The 23825-nt window shown below is 36.3% G+C and overlaps 1 protein-coding gene across 1 annotated transcript in view; it reads right to left on the bottom strand.

The window, feature by feature from the left end:
• The window catches only part of PTPRQ (protein tyrosine phosphatase receptor type Q), a 254741-nt gene that overhangs the window by 72151 nt on the left and 158765 nt on the right, over positions 1-23825 (bottom strand). Inside the window, exons 43-44 of the mRNA XM_089921589.1 lie at positions 18454-18777; positions 480-601 (exon numbers count right to left, since the gene is read on the bottom strand). Coding sequence (XP_089777715.1) covers positions 480-601; positions 18454-18777 — 446 coding nt within the window. The remainder of the gene's footprint in view (positions 1-479; positions 602-18453; positions 18778-23825) is intronic.

The raw sequence follows: 23825 nt of genomic DNA, 5'->3' as shown, positions 1-23825 counted from the left end.
TTCCTTTTCATGTTCTGCTTCAATTATTTTCAAAATTAAGCTCTGATGCTATCTTATTTGGGAGATATTTCTCCTAATGCCTTGTCCGTTCTCCTTTTATGTTTTGAGTTCGTTTTCACTGTATTTTAAACCAATATATTATTATCAACTTAACCTCGTTTATATACATCATCTATACCCTGACGATAAATACAATAATAACCATGGTGACAATACTTTATTTACATTTATTGAACACTTACTATGCGTCAGGCAATGTTTTAAGTTCTTTAGGTACATTTTCTAACTTAGTCCTCACAAAATCTCTCTACACTGGGTAGTATTATCAATCTTTATTTTACAGATGTGGACACTGAAAGACAAACAAGTTAAGTAAGCTGCCTAACAGAGCTGAGATTAAAATTCAAAGTCTGCTTCCAAAACCTATATTCTTAACCATGCTCTATACTGTCTTTTGTAGAAGGTAAGACACGCCTTACCGATTTGACATCTATCAAATAGAATGTTGGTCCAGTAATGACAGCAGGTTCACTCCAGCTGATGTTGATGCTAAAAGGTGATGTTGCTACTACATACACATTTTCAGGAGGACCATCTGGAGCTATGAAAATAGAAAAAATTCAATTACCTTGCTACATTGAAGCTAGTATTTGCCACAATACGATAATAGAAAAGACCGTAAAAAAGGATAATCATGCTGAATTAATTATACATAAATTTATAGTTCACAGCGTGCTAAAAGGCATTGGCAAATCAAACGATGTAATTACTTTCAAAATAATTATATGCATAAAGAACTTCCATATGAGAAATTAATGGTCATAAATACATGATTTTTAAACTTGAAATAACAGTTTGAAAAGAAAGCATTACTATTGCTAAAATAAATCTTTTTGAACAAATCAATATTTTATTTTAAAATAATTAGCTTAACAATGTTGTTTTAGGAAAACCTGCAGAAACTAAACATATTTGACTACAGAAAAGTGGACCTGGTTCAAGTGAATTATATTTAAAATGTATTGTCTTACAAATGTATCAATAAATTGGGTTGGTTTATTGTTTTCACTGAGGGGTAGCATAGGAAATAGGTTATACAACTGATCTTATTATTACAAATGTAAACATTTCCTGAGTTCATTAGGATTCCAAACAAATTCTTTAATTTGTCTTGCTTTTATTATTGTTGTCTTTCCTCAAGAGTGCAAAACAAGAAATAATATTTTAAGGAACTGACTGATGAAAACCTGTGTTGAAATTTCAATTTGTGAAACTACTAGGAATTAGAAGAGTTTTCGGTATGTTAAGAAGGATTTAGTCACAGTTACTTTGACATAGACATTGACCTAGAAACGCTGTTTACACATCCCTGTCCTATCACGGCCCCTCGTCAATTCCAGGGATATTAAATATTGGGAGATGAGTATTTCCCAGCATTTCTGATTTTTAAATCCACATGAACAAACATTACTGAACAATATCATTCCTTAGATCCTGAGAAGGGGTAAAGAAGAAGAGAAAATATTCACTTCCTCAAATTTATAACAGCAACAAGTTGTATGATCTTGGTCAGACAATAAAATTTCTGGACCTCAGTTTTCTCTTCATATGCATACTTCACAGTGTTTTAAAAAGAACTGCGAACACACAATGTGTGAAAGTAGCCCATTAGTTTAGTGTTTGGCCCTTTTTGTAAATTAATACAAAATATTATAACAAAGGGCAAAGTAAAGATAAGAACTAATTAGAAATACAAATAATCTACTATGAGACGGCAAAGACAGTGGTGAGTACCGTTGGGTGGGGAGTCAAGGTAAAGTTGCAGAGAGGAGCTGGGGATTGAATAGACTTTGAAACATGAGAAGGATTTCAATAATCAGAGGGGCAGGTTTGGGGGCACTTCTTTGCTAAGAAGGTCCTAAGCAAAGCCACAAAGATATAAACAATGGGATCCACAGGCAGAATATTATTTCTGCAGAACGGCTTTCTTACACTTATTAATCTTATGCTTATGCTTATTATTTTATAATTGAAAAATATAACTCTAGGAAGGGGTCCACACACTTCACCAGACTGTCCAAGGAATGCATGGTACAAAAAAAAAAAATCAGAACCTCTAAATTTAAGGAATAGAGATATCACAGAAAGACCAGCATTAATGGAGGGATAGGGTAGGGAACAAGCCTCAAGCAGTCATTTGGGAACTAAGTTAGGGAGCACTCGATTATCTTAAAAGTGTTTGAAGTTCATTCTTTAAACAATGGGATGTCACTGAAAGTTCTGAGAAGGGAAGTATTTTTCTAATGATTTAGGAAGAAATCTGATGCAGCTATGAAAAAGATATGTGCTCTGAAGCAATGAGTCCAGATAGGCTATTTCCAAAAAGCCAGGTGAGATCTGATGAGACCCAAAAGTAGAAGAGTGACAGTAGGTAGAGATAGGAGGAGATGAATCCCAGAGCCCTTAGAAAATCTAATAAAAAGAACTGAAGGGCAGATGAGATGTGAAATAGAGGAATGTAGTAAAAGCTAACTCATGTATTAATACTGGGAGAGTATTGCTAGAATTCACAACAACAGCACGTTCAGGAACAGACACTAGTTTTGGTAGGGATAAGACTATGGCAGGAGATGATAAATTTGGTCTGTACTCATTAAGTCTGAGATACTCACAAGGATTCAGATGCCTGCCTGGCAACTGGAAAGATGAGCCTAGAACCAGGGAGACAGGACCAAGATGGAAAAGGGTTTTAAAAAATTTTCAGATAATTCCTTACAAATTGGGATAGTATAAATATGGCAAGTATATCTGGTTCAAGTGAGTCACAGGCTCTGAAGAAAGACAAAAGTTTTATTTCAACACCAGGTAGCTGTTTAAGATGCTAATAGTAGTGACAATCTTTGAACTATGAATGAGTTATTGGTATTTAGAACGTTTCCAAGAGAGATGATATTATATGTTTTGGAATTTGGGAGCCCAGCTCAGCCCATAAAGGTATTTTTTAATAGTAGCATTGAAACAATTTAAAGAAGCACTCAAATGTTACTATAGATGACTCTAGGAAATATGTATAAGAAAGTTTCTGTGGGAAAATGCTTTTGGGGTGACAAACATATGCTTCCTACTTGTACCTTTTCTGAACTTTGTGCAATACTCTGAACATTGACTCAGAGATCCAGTCTATATGGCCTCCAGGGGAGAGAGTGAGGAGGGGATGCTCCTGGATTCAGAGGTACGATAAGCTGAGAGGTGTTAAAAATAATGACAGAATTAGGCACATGATTTCTCTGGTGACTAAATGTAGAGAGATCATGGAATCTCAGCACTTAAACACACCCTGCATGTCCTGAGATCTTCAGTCTTATTCTAACTTTAGGATCCTAGATTTAGGAAAACTGCCTCAAATTGTAGCATAATTCATTTAGATAACTATACACATAACAAATGAGAGCTACAGGAGGTCTCCTGCCACCAGCATAATTGTTTTTGGATGCCCTCACAGAATAATGCACTCCATATTCAAAAGTGGCAACTCTCTTTCCTTCCCAAGCTGGATATTCCTTAGAAATAAGGAGTGGATAGGCTTCAGGATTAGGTACACCATTACTGATCATCATTATATACTTTCCTCATGGAGAAATGGCTCTGAAAAATGTAAGATGTTTTGTGGGTTTCAATGGCCTGTCTCCTGCCTTTGACTCTGTAAAAGGGGATGGGCTAGAAGCTAAGTAAAGCTTTATTAAGGTGGCTATTGATTATTTATCCTTTATTAATGTTTTTGCAAAACCTGCCTTCTAGCTCTGTATGGACCATTGTAAAGAGGAAGAATTTTCTGACAGGCTGCACATTTCAAGTGGTATGAGACAGGAAAATATTTTAGCCTACCTTTTCCTTTATTTCTACCAAAATGTTCTGTTGGCTTTTAGGTGAAATTTATGCATTTATCCAATCAATATTTATTGAGCATCTTCTATGTGCCAGGGACTGGGAAGACACCAAACTTATAGAAGTGATCAAGGTAGCTGTGGACCTATCCATATAGAGCTTCTAGTATGTACCCACTCTTCTTCACTCAGCAACTGTTTATTGAACACCTACTCAAGGCAGGCATTTTTGAGGTGCTGGGAATAGAGAAGAAAACCAAAGATACAAAGATCATGGAACCACTATTTCAGTGGAGGGAGACAAATAATATATATTATTAAAAAATTATATAAATTAATATATAACATACAAATAAATGATATACTATGTTAGGAAGTGATATGTACCATGACAAAAAATGAAGCAGGGTAATTGGGATGGGAATGTAGATAGGAGTTACTATTTTAAAAAATATGGTGGTCAGGCTATGCCTCTCCAAACAGGTAACATTTAAACAAAGATTTGAAGGAGGTGAGGGAGCATGGGAATGTTTGAAGAAGGAGTGTCACAGGGAGGAGAATGGCCAGTGCAAAGACCCTGAGACAGGACTGTGCCTGGTGTATTCTAGGAATAACAGGGACTCCAGTGAGGCTGAAGCCAAGTAAGTCAGAATGTTGAGTCAGACAGGAAATGAGGCCAGATTGTGTAGGGCCTTTAATGCCACGGCTAAGGTCTTTTAAGAACTGCTGTCACAGGCAAAAAAGATAAACGCCATAGTTTAATGAACTAATATCATGAACTAGAAGGAGCCTCTATAGATTTTGGTGCTTGGTATCTAACTCATACCAAGAAGATGGGCCAAAATTCATTATATCAAAAGAGGACAGATTATCTCCAGAATGTTATTCTTATACCTCTATAACATATATAAACTCGATGGCTGTCGGGATTACACTTTTAAACCTAACTCATTCTAGCAGGCAGGCAAGGTGGTGCATTATTGTTGCCCAGATAACATGGACAGCTTACTGAGAATTTTCTGTGATAAGAAAGCCGATGAGATTTTTCTGTGACTAGGTTGATGGTAGCTTGTTTTTACAAATATTTTCTGGAAATATTCTTCTATGTCTGTGTCTTCTCTGCTCTGTAGTCTGGATCTTTGGGGTCTCAAATGAGGACAGATCCAAAACCATTTGCCAAGGAAAACCTCGGCTAGTCTCGCAAACATGTCTGTAGACCAGCTCAGAAAGCAGTATGATGCCTTGCTTCAACTTCTCGTCTTTCATAGTAAAATGTCAACCCTGCAATCATTCCTTTAATACCAGCAATCAAAGCCCTCATCAGGGAGTGTCTGCTACCCCAAGCAGAGCTGACAGAAAAACGACATTCAAAGATCATTCATGGTACATACTAACCACTTGAACTACTAAATATTTTAAGTTCTATGCACTAATCAATCATTATAAAAAGGCAAGGTATTTAGCCCCTCGCTGAGCTGTGCTTTAATTCTTGAACTTTCCTAAAGTGTTTTTTTTCTTTCTTTTTTAAGAAACAATCAGATTCTCTTAATAACATTTGCATTTTCAGTATACTTGATAAAATTGCCTGTTTTGTTACACAAGTGTTCCCTGTGTTAAATCCTTTATGAAATATTTCTCTTAGAACATATTATATTAATCTATATTCTTGAAGAATTATAATATGATGGAATAAGAACTCCTAAATCTGAAATTAAAAAAGTAAATACATACCTAACTAAACTGATATGAATATATTATTATGCACATAATATATAACTGAATATATATTTCATCTGTGTAAAGCAATGAAAGATAAACATTTGATTAATTCACGGATATTTTAAGAGAAATATTTAGAACACCAAATGCTCAAAGTATACTATAAAATAGTATCTAATTATTTTAATATTGTCCAAATATTATAATGTACTTTTAAGCAAATAACATTTTCAAGTTTCTTTTATGCAATTTTCTCTTGGAATTTATCAAAATTCCAAAAATGCATAATAAAATAATTCAGTATTATTTTTTCTTTTATTCCAGTGTGTAGTAAACTATTATTAGAGTTACATAAGGGGGAATACAAAATTACAATTATGAATGTCAACAATCAAAATAAAGGAAGCTTAAAGCAGTAAAGGTATGGGGAACTGAAAATATGCCAGTTTAAAAGCTTAGTAATATATAAGCATCTTTGGGAGACTTTGTTTGTCTCTCCATAAACTGTCACATTCTGATTTAGGATTGTTTGTGAAATGAATCTAGTCAGTAGTAGGCCAAGATATCACTATACCCTTTCTCTTATAAATCACAGCAATTTACTCAGTAGGAATGATCTATCCTTATTCTCTCATTCCCCATAATCCAATCACTTCCTCTCATAAGCACTTTTCCCCTGGTTTTCACAATAATGCATTTTCTGTAACTAACAACCATCATTTCCTGATTATCATGCTTCTATCCTTGCACAGGAATGTGGGTCTTATGTGGGTCAGGGTCATCTTTCCCATCCATCTGTGTCCCCATGCTAAGTGTGTTAGCTGAAAGGTGAGTCTGGATAGACCATCATTATGCCTAGTACATATAAAAGTTTGAATGCCCCCAAGTCTATGACACTTTGATTAAGAACCATCAAATTTTGGTGTGTCTAATACTACACTTTCAGAATAAGCACATTCAAAGAGTTATTAGAAACTCTGCCTTCTGCAGATCCCTGTAAATTTTATTTAATGATGAAAAATGTTGTAGAAAATACTCTGGTTTTTAATGCATGCTGTAGTGACCTTCCTAAAGAATAAGCATAAATAAATAAATGACCTGACAGCAACTCACAAGACAAAAAATATTGAGCTCTGTACACATGTATGATTTAGATTGTCTGCACATCTATTTGAATTTAAGTTCATTTCAAGTTTATTTAAAGGTCCTTCCCTTCAGGGTACTTTAGTTTCAGGATGTGGTACACTGGACCATCAGATTCCTATCTACTGTCATCACTAAATGAAGGGCTCCCATTCTTTCTCAGCTTATACAAGTATTAACAGCCTCTAGGACTGTGAGTTGCCTTAGATTCACCATACCTGAAGGAATTTGCTTTAAGTTTTAGATGTCTCTCAGGACTAAACAAAATCTAATTGGCTGGGTTGTTTGGGTGGCTTCCTTACATCTTAAATAATTCAGGGCATCAAGGGCCCTGAAGAAGTTCAGCGATTAGATTGACCATATTGATGGAGGCCAAGAGCATCTCAGGTCACATCCGACTGGTTACAATACTGCACTAATTGGCTATCCTTCACTGGTGTTGAATGTTTCCCTAGAGCCCAGTGATTTCACTGCCCAGTATGAGATACTACTGTTGGTGTATGAAATATTTCCTACCCTTTTACAAGATTTTAATTTTGTTTTACAGTTAGATTTCCCAACAGCAAGATAGTAGCACAATGGGCAACTATTACAATCATAAGAATCTGACCTATTAGACTGTTTGATGAGTACTGAGAATGATTGATGGATGCCCACAGTATTAGACTTCATTGTATGACCATTTTCTTTGATGCTGAATGAGTAATTTTCTGAGTCATTTCAGGTTAGCTTAGGTGGAAAAAAATACAAAATACCAAAAAACTCTCACTTCCAATATTAGCCATGCCAGGTAAGAATGGAAATATTCTCATATTAGTTCCACTGCTTTTAGGATCAGATAATACAACTTTTTCTAGAGTAGCATTATGTTCCTAAAACAACTTTCTGCAACAGTGGTTCTCAAAAATGTGGTCTTCAAACCAGCAGCATCAATATTACCTGGGGAGTTGTTAGAAAAGCAAATTCTGAGATCACACCCCTGACTTACTGAATCAGAAGACCTGGGTAGGGCCTAGCACTCCGTGTTTTAACAAGCCCTCCTGATGATTCTAATGCTCGTGGTACAAGTTTAAGAGCCACTGCTCTGTAACATCAACGTACTATTGGAAAAAGCAGTGGCACTGCTCTTCAGATCAGGTACCAATGATTAGAACTCTTGGTAACAAGGTTAGAAAGGGGGATTACTGTTTCTGTGAAGACTGGGAATGTAGTTAGTGGTGGAGGGCTTGGGAGCTGGTGATAAACATGGAAACTTGCATCCAGCTAACAGACACTCCACACACTGGTCTCCTTGTGCCGTTCATGTATTTTAATTCTGAATAAACGATGAAGAGGTTTCTCCCTACCATCACTCCCTCTCATTCCCAAAGTTTCTAGAGTAATAACAGGTCATCATGTTCCGTAAGAACATAAGAAAACATCATCATTTCTATGGTACCTTGAAGCTATGTGTAGGAGCAACCTGGAATAATTCAGATAAGGCCATCACCATTACAGAGTGTTAGGGCTGGGATAAACATTGCTACTTCATTCTCCCATGCATTGTATGCAGGTATAATCAGGGTAAAATAACTATCAAGGGTATAATTAAAGAGAAGAGAAACTAAAAGTGTAGTTAGAGGTTATGTGTGTTAGGGCAAGTCCCACTTAATTTGTTTGGGAATGGAGATGGTTGGATCATGTATCAGAAGCTTGTACAATATCTCCAGGTCTTTCTTAGTCTCAGTTTTCAAAGCTAATAATGCCACATACTGATTATCCTTTAAGTTTCCTTTAACTGTTTGGTTTTTAGTGCTTTGCTGAAAAAGACATTCCACTTGTTCATGCAAATGGGGATTTCTAATTATTTTCATTTATATTCTGGAAAACTTGCTTAACAACCTGGCAAAAGTTTTTTGTTTTTGTTTTTTTTGAAAATAAATATAGAGTTCACCTAATCAAACTTACAAGCTTTTGCACAGCAAAGGAAACCGTAAACAAAACAAAAAGATAACCTACAGAATGGGAGAAAATATTTGCAAATGATGCGACTGACAAGGGCTTAATTTCCAAAGCATACAAACAGCTTATACAACTCAACAACAAAAAAACAACCCAATTGAAAAATGGGCAGAAGATCTACATAGACATTTCTCCAAAGAAGAAATACAAATGGCCAATAGGCACATGAAAAGATGCTCAACATCACTAATTATTAGAGAAATACAAATAGAAACTACAATGAGGTATCACCTCACACCGGTCAGAATGGCCATCATCAAAAATCTACAAAAAATAAATGCTGGAGAGGGTGTGGAGAAAAGGGAAACTTCCTACACTGTTGGTGGGAATGTAAGTTGTTACAGCAACTGTGGAAAACAGTATGGAGTTTCCTCAGGAAACAAAAAACAGAATTACCATATGATCCAGCACTCCCACTCCTGGCATATATCCAGACAAAACTCTAATTCAAAAAGATACCTGCACCTTTATGTTCACAGCAGCACTGTTCACAACAGTCAAGACATGGGAACAACCTAAATGTCCACTGACAGATGAATAGATAAAGAAGATGTGGTACATATATACAATGGAATACTACTCAGCCATAAAAAGAATGAAATAATGCCATTTGCAGCAACATGGATGCAAGTAGAGATTATCATACTTAGATTATCATACTAAGTTAACTAAATCATAAAGATACCATATGATATCACTTATATATGGAATCTAAAACATGACACAAATGAGCCTATCTGTGAAACAGAAGGAGACTCATGGACATAGAGAATAGACTTGTAACCACAAGCCAAGGGGGAGGGGGTTGGGGGAGGGACTGAGTGGGAGGTTGGGTTTATAGCTATTATATATGGAATGGATAAACAACAAGGTCCTACTGTATAGCACAAAGAACTATATTCAATATCCTATGATAAATCATAATGGAAAAGAATATAAAGAAGAATGTATATACAACTGAATCATTTTGCTGTACAGCAGAAATTAACACAATGTTGTAAACCAACTATACTTCAATAAAAAATTTTTTAAAAAAGAGTTGAATGCTTTATTAAATAGTTTAATTTTACATGCATTCTGTTAGTTCCTTTAAATTAGGGTTTCACCTATCTTCTCTTTGTATACTACTTAGCACCCTTCCATCTCTTAGTACTTTCATACCACCATGAGGCTTTACCCAAGTCTTTGTCAAGATCTAAGAGCACAGGCTCTAACCTAGAAATGAATGAGGTTCATGAATAAATCAATGTGTGTATAGTTCTTAGAATAGTACCAGCACATAATAAACACCTGATAAGCTTAGCTATTTCTGTCATTATTCTTAACTGTCCAGCCAAGGAGTCTCAGCTCAGGTACTGGGCCCAACCAAAAGGTGCCCTCAACTACCAGACATAGCAATCCTATGGTTTTTTCAGAAATGGGAGTTTTCCATAGTCAAATCAGAGTTCTCCCTTCTTCCTTAATAAATGCAGAAGAAAACAGAGCTGAAAATTTGTTGGCCTAGGGCCTAATACTAAGGCAGGCCTGAACTGAGGTTAATGACCAGAAATCACAAAGAATGAAATGTACTTCACACTTCTTTCTAAACCAAGAGAAAGAAGATTCTCAGAAAAGTCAAAATCAATTCAATTCAACATGAAATTTGAAGTTTGCGATGAGAAAGTGGGAGAATTCATTGAATTTTTAAAAGATAAAATACAGCTAGCTATTATTAGGAGAAAGATTGTTTCTTCTTTTATTCTTTTAATAACCAGGCTTTCTAGAGGCATACTTATGTCTTTTCATGTACCTTGAATGGTTCATCTCACAAAAATCCAAATAAACTGAAAGAAACTCTGATACGGGCAATAAAAGCATATAAGATTAAAGAAAAAAAAACCCAGGCTTTCTATAATATTGATGATTTAAAAAATAATATAGTGATCATTCTTATCCTTTGATTTTTAGTGATTTTGCTGAAAAATACGTGCTTATGTAATAGGATTTCAAAATATTTTTATTTATATTATGGAAAGCTGTTTAATAACCTGGCAAAAGCTCTTTTAAGTATACAGTTGAATGCTTTAATAGACAATTTTACATGCTTACTATAATGTTCTTTAAATTATGATTTCATGTAAATATCCTCTCTTTGTAATTATACTTAGCAACCCAAATTTATACATTGGTCTCCTTTGTTTTCTTCATGGACTATCAATCACAGTTTATTATCTCAGTTAATCATTTCGATACTATTAAAGCTTCAATCCACTCTGAAATAGGCATTTATTATTTTCTTTCATTGTCTGAAATCCTCCTCAATTTATTATGAGCATATTTCTTTTCTACATGCAGTAATTCAAACTTATGTTAATTAATGAAAAAGAAAAAAAAATCAACAATATAAAATAGACTGGGTCTTTCTCACCTTCTGAGATGGCCCACACTCCATCCGTGGAGTGTGTTTCTCTCTAAATAAATCCACTTCTTCCCCATCACTTTGTCTCTCACTGAATTCTTTCTGCAATGCGACATCAAGAACCTGAGCTTCATTAAGTCCTGAGACCAGCTAGACCAACTCCTGCTCATTGTCAACACCGTTGGGCACATCTTCTGTGCCGTTTCTTTGCGACAACTTTTGGGGCACTAACAACTGGTTGGGAGACTACTTTGAAAGTGATAGCATCTAAAATCAAACTAAGGCCCCCACCCAGGTGGAAGGTGGTAACTTCAGGCAGAGTATAATTCCTGAAGCAACACCCTGTTACCTCACCACCAACCAATCAGAAGAAAATCTGCACACAGTGGAAGATAAGACTCTTGACACCCCTTCCCCAAATGATTAACTGCGATTAACTTCCCCTTCTCCCTTTAAAAACTTTCATGGTCAAGCAAAATCTTGAGAGTGGTTCTTGGATATGAGTCTGCCTTCTCCCCAGGTTGCTGGCCTCCTGAATAAAGCAATCTTTCCTTTACAACCAACCAACCAATAAATAAATAAATACATAAATACATAAAATAAAATAAAGTAAAAGAAAATAAACTGGTTTTGTGAAATAAAAGAAGCTGAACATGTCAAACATGAATGGAAACTGACCAGGAGAATTTTAGTTTTGACAATAACCATGTAAATATTTGAAAGACAAGCTATAGTCAGAAAGAAAATTTGTACGAACATTTTTGCAATATGGAGAATTTTGACATTGAAATACTTTCCAATTAAAGTCAAATGTCTTCCTTGAGTCCAAATGCCATATTCATTTAGTCTTAGATATTGAATAGGCATGAAGATTAGAAACATACATAAGACATGATCACCTGTCATCTCTGCCTGTAAGGAGCTCAGAGTTCGACAAGAGAGAGAGATAAACAATTATGATGTAATACGTTCAGTATTTAGAAACAATTTTTGGAAGGTGGGAGTGGAAAGAGGAATTTATAGAAGGCTTTGCAAAGGAGATATTTGGTCTCCATTGCAAAGAAGAGGCAGTTGGTCTCCAAAAGAGGACAGAAAGGACAGTAAGAAAGAACACACATACTTTGCTCTTTCTCTGGAGCACAAAGGAGAAAGAGCAAAGTACATGTGGGGAATATGAACAAAAATCATAAATAACCATATAGAGCATACTAAAAATATAATTTTTACACAATAGGAAAATAGAAAACTATCAGATTTTAAGCAGAGGAATAATAGATAGGTGTATTCAAAAACTAGGTTCAGGTGGAGGGTAGAGAAAATGGGAACAGAAAGACCATTTAGATATCTTTTGTAATAATCTAGGAGACGGCTGAATTTAGGGAGCCTTAACAGAGAAACATAAACAAATTCAAGAAATATTTAGAAGGGAAAGTCAGTAGGAGTTAGGTATGTACTTGGGGGTGGGAAAGGCTAAAAAGAATTAAGAATGATTCCTAGATTGCTGGCTTGAACAATCAGACGAACAATGGTACAATACACTGAAACAGGGAACACACAGGTAGGAGGAGGCTTGCAGTGGGGCAGGAACAGTGGTAATATGGAGTTTGAGATGTCTGTGGAAACCTAAGCGGTCATACCAGTAACTTCAATCTGCAGGTCTAGAAGAGAGAGAGATGTCGTCTTGAATTACACATTTGGGAGTCTTAGGCAACTAACTTAGAAGACTTTCAACAGCATATAATTAACTTTGCAGAAGTACAACCATCATGTCTAGAATAAATTCTATTCAATTCCTTTACTGGCACCAGGATAGAGCCTATTCTAAAAACCCACTGCCACAAAATGGGCTTCTTCATGTCATGAATTATATTTTCCTATTTATTTATGGCTAACATCTCTTCTTATCATTATATAATTGCTTCTTTATAGAAAGGAGAATACCTACCTCTGTTATGATAGCTTTCACCACACTATAAGTGCATTATACCATTTAGAATATATGAAGAAAAATAATTGAATATATAGTAACTCATCAACAATGTCTCATTTTTAAAAATGTTAAGGAGTGCTTTGCCCTCTATTTGGTTTTTCTTCTTTTTAAATCATAAAGTTGCATTCCTTGGAAGCTTCTTTGATGAGGCATGTTTTGCTGAATTTTTTTTAACCTAACAGATGTTTGGGTAGTTAAAATTCCTCATGAGTATGGTATCCCGTGGTTTTCACAACCTAAGTGTTACCCCAGGAATTTTCCTTTCTTGCTGTCTTCCAGTCCTGGTGGTCTATAGGAGATGCACATTATGAGAGTCCCATTTCACTCCATACTAAATTTCACACCCACACTCTTTTAAAGTTGTACATTCCCTCCGCATTATAAGTACCTATTGTGCACCACAGAGATATTTAACAGCTTCCATTGTGCATTCCTCCCCCACACACAACTCAAATTGCTTTTGAGTATAAGGATAATCAGAAAAATAAGAGATGAGTAAAATAAGCTATAAGACTTTAATGTTTCAAGTTAAATATTTCTGCCATTTGTAATTTCTGTGCTTATGTTTGTATCTCTGCACACTTAGCATGAAGTACAGAGTAATGGCTCTTATACAGATGATTTAAGCAGAAAAACAATTTGGTTTCAATTTTCTAGATCAGAGTATGTGGGAGAAAGAAATGCTAGCTTGAGCTGACCGAATGTTGTTTCTTTTATTCACTCCAGTGTACAGTGGCAGATCTAGATTCAGAAAGTAACCCAATGTAATTCTCAGCTTGCATTCCAGCTTTGCTCCCTGCATCTTCAATTTGAGTGCTCTTCTTTATGAGCTCAGAGAGAGTTAATACAACATATTTTCTTATTCTACAAGTCATTTGAGAACATCTTATAATATTTATTATTCCAACTGGGTGGTCTTCTTCTTTGAGCTATTCAAATGTTGAATAATCTGACCTCAAACTAGCTATCAATTGCTAGGCTCCTTATCAAAGAAGCTCCAGGTTTTGATAAGAAGTTCTGGGAATAAGTGCTTGGGCACAACTTGATGCTATTAGAGTAACATGCACAAATCTGAAATAGTGATTTTATACTAAGTTATACTGTTGTTTAGTGTTTTCCATAATTCAGAGGAATCATTCATTTTCATTGTTTTATTTTCTTATAAAACAACATAACACTTTTTTGGAATCAATGACATAAAAAATCGTATTAAATTTCTTCATCCAGATTACTTTTTATGTTTGCAAAATGTCTGTCATGCTTTTCATCTTTGGTATGTAGAATCAAAATCTAAGCATTACTTGCTTTCAATCTTAAAAACATTACTACTCTTCAAGATTTTTGTTGCTTGACTGTTCTTATTTCTCATATTCTTATACAATATGTTAGTAGTTCACTATATATATTGTCTTGCAATAATATATGTAGTGTCTTTCTGTCTTTCATATCAAATGCCACCTCAGAGTATCTCTCCTTGGCTTAATAAATAAAACTTTACCATACACTTATGAAATTCAAATACATTTATCATTAGAAAAATGTCCCTTTCATTTCTGAGACTAAATGAAGAGTGACCAACTCATTCTCATAACTTTCAAAATTAATTTATTATTACCACCCCCATATGAATACTCAGCTGAAAAGCTAATGTTTGAGAATGCCAAGAAAAATAGTAAGTCTGTTGTAACAAATTCTGAAATATATAAATCTTTTCACTTTTCTCTCTTAATCACAGTGGTAGAAAGGCAACTTTCCATGTATCCCCTTTTCTATCTTATTGATAAAGAACAGAGTAGAAAATTAGTCCTTAAGGATAAAGAACAATAAAAGGGAATAGGAGTAGCATAGAAAATCTACTATAACTACTGATAAATTTTTTTCACACCCAAGTACTCTCTGATGGAGAAGTCAAATTGTGGCAGTGAGATACCAGACCGAGAGAGAAGAAAAGTACCAGATAAAAGTCAAACTGGTACTCCATACGAAGGCACTCTTTCAATTAGTCATCAAGTAAAGATCTGGAAGCTGGGGTGAAAAAGAAGCCAAGATTATCCTCTCCATTCCATCAAGAACTAACAAATCAACCAACTAACCACCGATGGCAAAGGAACACATCCTAATAAAACTAGAAAAATAATGCTATTTATTTTTTAAAAAGCTCACACCGATTGTGAAATATTTGAAATATTCTACCATTATTCTTTTAAACTAGAATAGGCAAAGTGGAGTAGTAGGGAATTGAAAATGACCAAATTCTAGTGAGTGGGTCATAGACCTTAAAGTGGGGTTGGAAGTGGAGGGACTCGGTGGGGGGAAGAAATGACATTCAAGCAGAAAGACTCTCAAATTTTCAGAATAAGAATGGGGGATTCTTTAAAAATCCAACTTCCCGGGCTTCCCTGGTGGCACAGTGGTTGACAGTCCGCCTGCCGATGCAGGGGACACGGGTTCGTGCCCCGGTCTGGGAGGATCCCACATGCTGCAGAGCGGCTGGGCCCGTGAGCCATGGCCGCTGAGCTTGCACGTCCGGAGCCTGTGCTCCGCAATGGCAGAGGCCACAACAGTGAGAGGCCCGCGTACTGCAAAAAAAAAGAAAAAAAAAATACAACTTCCCAGTTTCATTTACCAGCTTTTGAATTGGTCAGGTTATATGTTGTTTTATGCTAATTGAACATCTTCCACCATCCTGTCTAGAGTACTTGAGGAAATGATACATTTAGAAATTCGAATTCCTGGCTCACTGTAGCAGGCTTCTGTCCAAGTGAGACGCTCCTAAGGAGTGGGACGGGAACCCTGAGTGGCAGCAGATGCACAGGTATATGGTCTATTTTAATCAAAGGTAACAAATTAGCTGCCCACAGGCCAGATGTGGGCTACTGACATGTTTGGTTTGAAAAAACTAAATGTTTTTAAATTTTAAAAACTTGTTACAGCAAGAAATTAAGTATTTTCACATTAAAAAATCTAAGTTTCCTATTTCTTTGAAAACATCCTAAGTCCTAATAGCATGACTTCTCTATAAGACAGTAATCAGACAGAGGTGAGTAGTGGCTGCCCCTGTAGACAGCACGTTCTGTTAACCTGCCAAGGTTTCCACCACTCTCAGTCGCCTTACATCAGCCTGCTTCATTCATTATGGTACCTGACTGATGTCTTCAGGTAACTTCAAGTTGTCCCTGGTCACTTGTAATTTTGGTTATTCTTACTGGCTGAAGCAACTAAAATTCCGAACTTTACCTATGTTCTAATCTCTAAGCATCTGTTTCTTTCTGTTTTCTAGTCAATTAGATTATCATAGTTATTTCTTCTCAAAGTTAACAGGCTCAAAATAACCATAATTACTGACTAAATGCAACCTGGATTTGATTTTTCCATATTTTCCTTTTCTTTGTTATGGCGCTATCATCCTCTCTATCCCCTGCACTGGAAAACAGTTCATTCTGCCTCCCCCATTTTAGCTTATTTAATCAAGTTTAACACGTTCAGGAAATATTTATGGAGTGCCTACTGTTGCCAGGCACCATTCTAGCCAATAAAGAAACAGCAATGGTCAAGACACCTTCTAAAAATAAGCAAATACATATAACTAAAAAATGATCAGGTAATTATAAATTTTCATTAAGATAAGATGATATTCTAGAAAAAAACTGTATGGCTCTTTTAGATTGGGTGGTCAAGGAAATTCATTCTTAGCATGAATCATTCAAGTAGAAGTATACATTATAAAAAGCTGCTCATGCAAAGACAGACGTGGAAAAACATTCCAATCCAAACGAACAGGGCCAAGTTCTAGTACTTACGTGTGTTCAAACAACACAAAAAATATCCAGTATAAGTGGAGGATAATGGTAAGTGGGAAAATGATTATGGATGAGGTTAGAGTGTTAGGTAAGAGCCAAGTCACATAGGGCTTTGTTAATCATGTTAAGAAATTTAAATCTTATTCCAAGAGCAATGGAAATTCACTGAAAGGCTTTAAACAAGGAAGTGACATCATCTGATTTACATTTAAAAAGATCAGCGTGAAAGCTAAGGAGGTCAGGTTAACGCAGTGGTAGCAGTAATGAAGGATAGGACTAATATGCTGGTAATGCAAATGGAGGGATGTGTTTAGATAGCATGGTTGAAATAAATCATTGGCAGAGTAGAAGAGGAAAAGAACAGTGCCTAAATTTTCATTTTCTGCATTCAGACGATGAGACTTAGTGTTTCGACCACGTTAATTTTGAGAGGATATTAGACACACCTTCCCAATGATGTCAGTTAAATATACTGTTTGGGTTCCAGGGAGCAATCAGAACTGGAAATAGATACTTGAGAATAATCACTATATAAGTAGACTTTAAAGCCATAGGACAGGATAAGGTCACTTAAGGTAAGATCTCATAGGGGTTGTGTGTTGATAAAGAAAAGGGCCAATGAAAAAGAAAAAAAAAAAAAAAGAAAAGGGCCAAGTATATTATCTCTGAACACTCCAACACTTAGATTTAAAAAATGAGAGAGAGAGAGAGAGAGAGTAAGCAAAAGAGACTGAGAAAGAGCTATCAGGGAGGTGAGAGAAAAACCAGAAGAGCAGATCTCACAGAAATCAAGAGTCCAAGAGCCACAAAGAAGAGAGGTTGGACGACTGTGTTGAAGGCTGAGTTGTCTGGATTCTGTCTCAAATGCTGAATTGCAGTAACAAACATTCATTGAACATTTACTCTATAAACATTATGCCAGGTACTCCGGGGAATAGTAAGAAGATACACATTTGGCAACCTAAAAAATAAAGCCTCTAGATCAAAGTTTATTTCACTGTTTATAAAGGTCTACAACAGCATCTATTTATCACTGAAACTCTATGTGTGTGTGTAAGCCTAAAGTCACTGAAAACGTGGTAAAGCCTGGCATAAAAGCAGCAGAACTTCCAGATATGACGGGGAGATGTAGGCATAGACGAAGGGTACTTGATGGCTATCAGTATAGCCTAATGACAGACCACTTAGAGGATCATAATGCTTTTTGTTACAATATAAGACTCTAGGACCTTGGTACCACTCTGGGAGTTTGAGAAAAGCCCTAATAATGACTGAAATTGAATTTCAGGGATTCAATTAAGAAAAAATAAATGCTATTATGGTTAATGATGTTTAAGCAATTAGGGCGACCAGTTAATTTTAAAATATAAAACTAAAGTTACAAGAGCAATCTTTACCTATATTTTAAAGTTACAAGAGCAATCTTTACCTATATTTTGAATGATTTCTATGGAAAAATATTTAAAGAGCTTTTTCTTGAATGCAGAAGTATATATACACATACAGAACAATACTTACGACCAGGCAGGGTTTGTGTAGATATCCAATTTGAAGCATCGCCATAGCCGGCATTGGTGCTGGCAGCCACTTGGAATCTATACCATCTAAATTTCTTTAAATCATATACTGTCTCTTCAGTTAGGTCAGCTTCGTAGAGGTATTGAATTTTTTGATATTCAACACATTCTTCAGATTCCCATTCTCTGCATTTTTGAGCCCGAAGTTGAGTGGTAATCTTATAATTTTGGAAGTAGCCAAAGATAGTGTCAGGTCTCATCCATGTCAATGTTGCACTAGTTGACTGAACATCAGAAAAAGCAATATTTGTGGGAGTGCTGGGAACTAAAAGTTGAAGGGAAAAAAAATGGAAAACAATTGGAATTACCAAACATTGTGTGAACAGGAGGGAGAAATGGGATTTACAAATATTTCTTTACTATGCACGTAGTGGTGATCTCTTATTACAACTGCCCTTAGATTAATATCCCCACATTTAATAAGCAGAAACTTAAGGTGATGCTTCACAGAGCAATGGTCCAAAGGGTTAGGGGACAAAACAATTGTGATGTTTTTATTCCTAATTTTGCTCCCAAATTCACTCACAAGTTACTTATAAAAACTTACTTTGGTTCCTTATATAAGCACTGGTACAAAGAAATATTGCATGCTCATATAATCCTATGTACTTTCTGAGGAAGGGTCTGAGTTTTTAATATTCAGTTCCCAAGAAAGACGTTCTTATATTTAAATGACTAGATAGACACAAACACATCTTACATATAGTAGATGCTGATTATAAAATAACTTAAACAAGATTATTAAATGAATTAATAATGTATACAATTTTTATTTTATCTTGCATATATTTAAAATTAGTATAACCCTTTCTAGAACATCATCAAGCACACTGACATTAATACACAGAATAAGGTATCTGTATATCACCTACAATCACATGGTCCTACTTGGAGTCATTTATTAGATTTCGTATTAACCACTGGTTTGCTATATTCATACCGTGTGTCAGGCTCTGAGGCTGGTGTTAGGAAATCAAGATACATAGGCTTATGTCTTGTTTTCAAGAAACAGTCACTTATTAGACAAGTATAATATAAGTGTGTTATGCTTAGAAATATAAAAGAACAATGAATTAAGTGACATGGGCACTTTTTTCGTGCCTGTCCTTGTATATGTGCAAGGACCTTTTCTCAGAAGGCTGAGATAGGGAGACTGATAACAGTGACTTGTATGAAAATTACACAATTCATAAAAACTATATGTTAATATGTGCAGTAAAGATAAGAAAATTAATGAGTTAGAAAATTCATTCGTAAAAAGGTCATTTATTCCTAAACATATCATGTTGATTCAGATTTCAATAAATACCTAATGAGCATCTAATTTATGCCAAGTACTACTGTAGGTGCTGGGAATACAATGAACAAAACAGACAAAAGTCCCTACCCTGGTGTAATTTACATTCCAGAGGTTTATATACAACACAAGTATAAATAAGTATTATATACAGTATTTTGGACAATGATTAGTGTTATGGAAAAAAATAAGAAAGGGAAAAAGGAGAAAGAGTTCAACGATAATGAAATGAGGACAGCCCTTGGCTAAAAAAAAAGAAAGCGTGACCGATTAGGAGACATGAAGTTCCTGATGAAGGTGGGGAAACTAACCATGTGACTGGAGGAAGAACATTCCCAGCAGGGGGAAATGTGTGATTACAGGCCCTATGTTGGAATCATGCCTGGTATATCTGAAGAATAAAAAAGAGGCCAGCGTGGCTAGTAGGAGGTGAGGTCTGAGAAGAAACGCCGAAGGCTTGATTATATACGACATTGTAGAACTTTAAGACTTTCACATGAGCAGAGGAGTTACAGGCTCTGAGGTATGTTTTCACTCTAGCTACTGTGTTGAGACTAGACAAGGGAGAGATGGATGAAAACAGGGAGAGTAATTAGTAGGCTACTGCAGTGTCAACACAAGAGATCAGGATGGCGTGAGGCAGGACTGCAGCAGCAGAAATGAAAGCAAGTATTCAGATTCTGAATATAATTTGCAGGAGAGCCGACAGGATTTGCTGCTGTGTGACATGTCAGGTATAACAGAGAGAAAGGAGTAGAAGAAAGCTTTAAGGTCTTCGGGTTGAGCAAACAGAAAGACGAAGTCACTTAACCAAGAAGGGGATGACTGAAAGAAGTAAGCTTTGGCAAGTAAGATTAAGAATTTATTTTGAGCATGTTAACTTTGAAATGCCTATCAGATACCCAGAAGGAGATGTCAAATAATAGATGGATGCATGAGTCTGGAGTTCTGTAGGGAGATCTGGACTTGAGTTAAAAATTTGGATTTCCTCTTCATTTTTTACTGAACTATCTACAGACCTATTGCTTATAAATTTGCCTAAACCTGGGAGAGAAAGTCTAATGCAATGGAAAACAAGTAGTAAATTACTTAAAGCCATGGGATCAGATTCAATTACTCTGTTTTCAAATACTAATATTTATCATCAAATCTTACTGTATTTAATTGAACAGTAACCTTTAAAAAGGTAGCTCTACAAACAGAACACTTATAATATGACTTACAACACACTATCTTTAGTTATGCATAAGAGCAATGAGAGAAAAAGTTATTTTAAGGAACAATTACCTTTATAGAGGAAGAAGTTTTAGAATTGACCAAAAAGTAGAGTTTCCGTAATTTATTGAAATCCTTCAGCCACTAAGTTTGAATTCAGACCTCTTGGAGATAAGGCACATTTTCAAAATATTCTAACACAAAGCAGAGAAATATGACTGATTTGGGGGTTCAGGAAAAGTGTTAAGAGAAAAGGCTGCATGTGAGAGGAGATTCCACTAATTGTAAAGGTAGAGATTCAAGAAGAGGGGGGTAGTGTGATCTAAGTCAAGTTTACAGCTTATAATTGACACTGGCAATGACAAAGAGAAATAGTCTGAGGACATACTATGGCACAAGATCATAGATAGCTTCTCAGGCAATGGAAAGCTGTCAAGGTGACAGAATCAGATGTTCAGCAGTGCATTTTATCAAGTCCAGTCTGATAACTGCAAACAGGAAAAGGGACAAATTCATAGAACATCTGATTTGTTCAGCAAAGAAGAAATAAAATGATAGCAATAGGAAAGAGGTGAATTTTTAGATCTATTTTGGTGGTAGAATCCATAGAACAGGCAAATGAATCAGAAGATCACAGAATCAGAATCTGAAGGAAACTTAGAGATGATCTTGGTCAACCTGTCTTGTTACGTCTGACCTTTATGGAGGCAGATGTCCCCCAAGAATTTTGGTACCTACACCCCTTCCAGTTTTTCAACCAAACGCTGATAGGTACTGATGCAAAAAAAAATTTTGCAGCTGTAATTAAGAATTCAAATCAGTTTACTTTAAGGAGAGATAATCCAGTGGGCCTGATTTTATAATGAGTCCTTTAAAAGCAGAGAGTTTTCTTTGGGTAGTTACAAAAGAGGAAGTTAAGTATTCTAAGCAAGAGATTAGATTCAATGTACAAACATTTCTCCACTGCTGGCTTTGAAGAAGGAAGGGGCCACCAGGATATATCTAGGAGCTGAGGACAGCCCTTGGCTAAAAGCCAACCAGGAATTGGGGGTCTCAGTCCTAGAACTGTAAGAAACTGAATTCTGCTGCAACCATGTGAGCTTGGACGAGGACCTGTACTCCACGTGAGAACACAGCCCATGGATAACTTGATTTGACCTTGTGAGACTCTGAGTAGAGAATCCAGGCACAGCATACCCAGACTCTGACCTACAGAGCTGTGCTCTAATAAATGGGTGCTTTTTTTTTTTGTGGTACACGGGCCTCTCACTGTTGTGGCCTCTCCTGTTGCGGAGCACAGGCTCCGGACGCGCAGGCTCAGCGGCCATGGCTCATGGGCCCAGCCACTCCGCGACATGTGGGATCTTCCCGGACCGGGGCACGAACCCGTGTCCCCTGCATCGGCAGGCAGACTCTCAACCACTGCGCCACCAGGGAAGCCCAATGGGTGTTGTTTTAAGTCACTAAGTTTGTGATAATTCATGACACAGCAATAGAAAACTAATATAATACAACTTCACTCTGCCAAATGACCAATCTCTACTTATCCAGCTTGTTCTTAAATATACAGAGCAAAATCTTGAGGGGCTTTACTTTAAAATTGATTTCCAGATCGCTCTATTAGTTTGTACAACCTTCATTATTTTGAACAGATATCTACCTTCCTATAAATCCTAATTCTACACTGAACACCCACCTCGAATAGTCCTAGTCCTATTTTCCTCTCCACTTTACTCCAACATTTATACCGAAGAACTAGAAAGGTTTTTATTCTGCATTCATATTAATAAAAAAGATTGAGCAATTACTCCAATATATGTTTATTTATATATTATATACATATATGAATGCCAACCATAATTAGATTATGTCTCTGAAGGTCTAGATTAATTCTTGGAACACAAGAGGCATTTAATAAATATTTTTGAAAGTAGGAACAAATGAATAAGAGGGTATAACAGGAGACTTGATTTAGATAGATCGTCAGGAAAGGTTTTCCTGATGAATTATAATGTAATCAGAGATCTGACAGATAAGATTAAACTTCCCAGGGGAAAAGCATGAGGGTGTTAAGACTCTGAGGAAGAGAATATTGCACATTGGAAACACGTAAAGAAGGCTGCTACATCCACAAGGAGATGAAGAGGAAGACAGAAGGTTGGAGATGTAGGCCAGAATTAGATAATGTTGAGCCTTGCAGTCTGGATTCAAGATTTTTAGTTTTATCCTAAGTGCAGTGGGAATACTTGATAAGTTTTATATTGACTTTTCATTTTCATTAAAACCATAGACAAGGGCTTCCCTGGTGGCACAGTGGTTAAGAATCCACTTGCCAACGCAGGGAACACAGGTTCGATCCCTAGTCCGGGAAGATCCCACATGCCGCAGAGCAACTAAGCCCGTGCGCACAACTACCAAGCCTGCGCTCTAGAGCCCGCGAGCCACAACTACTGAGCCCACATGCCACAATGACTGAAGCCCACGCACCTAGAGCCCGTGCTCTGTGATGAGAAGCCACCACAGTGAGAAGCCCGCGCACCACAACGAAGAGTAGCCCCCACTCGCCGCTAGAGAAAGCCCGCGCATGCAGCAATGAAGACCCAACGCAGCCAAAAATAAAATAAATAAAACCATAGACTCTGTTCTTCCCCATGAGAGCAAGGGACTGTGGTCCAGACGTTTCCCTTTCTTTCCAGTCCATCACTAACTACCCCTTTCATGTTTCAATTTCCTTTACCTAGGGTTTACTAAGCAACTAAAGGTGGAAGGAAAAAAGGGTGCATTAGCTATTCAATGAACTG

Source organism: Delphinapterus leucas, chromosome 11 (assembly GCF_059928025.1).
Source record: "Delphinapterus leucas isolate spDelLeu-1000000601 "Yukka" chromosome 11, BTC_Dleu_Yukka2, whole genome shotgun sequence".
Lineage (NCBI taxonomy): Eukaryota > Metazoa > Chordata > Mammalia > Artiodactyla > Monodontidae > Delphinapterus > Delphinapterus leucas.
Note: the sequence above shows the minus strand (reverse complement) of the source record. Positions and strands in the feature narration are given on the sequence as shown.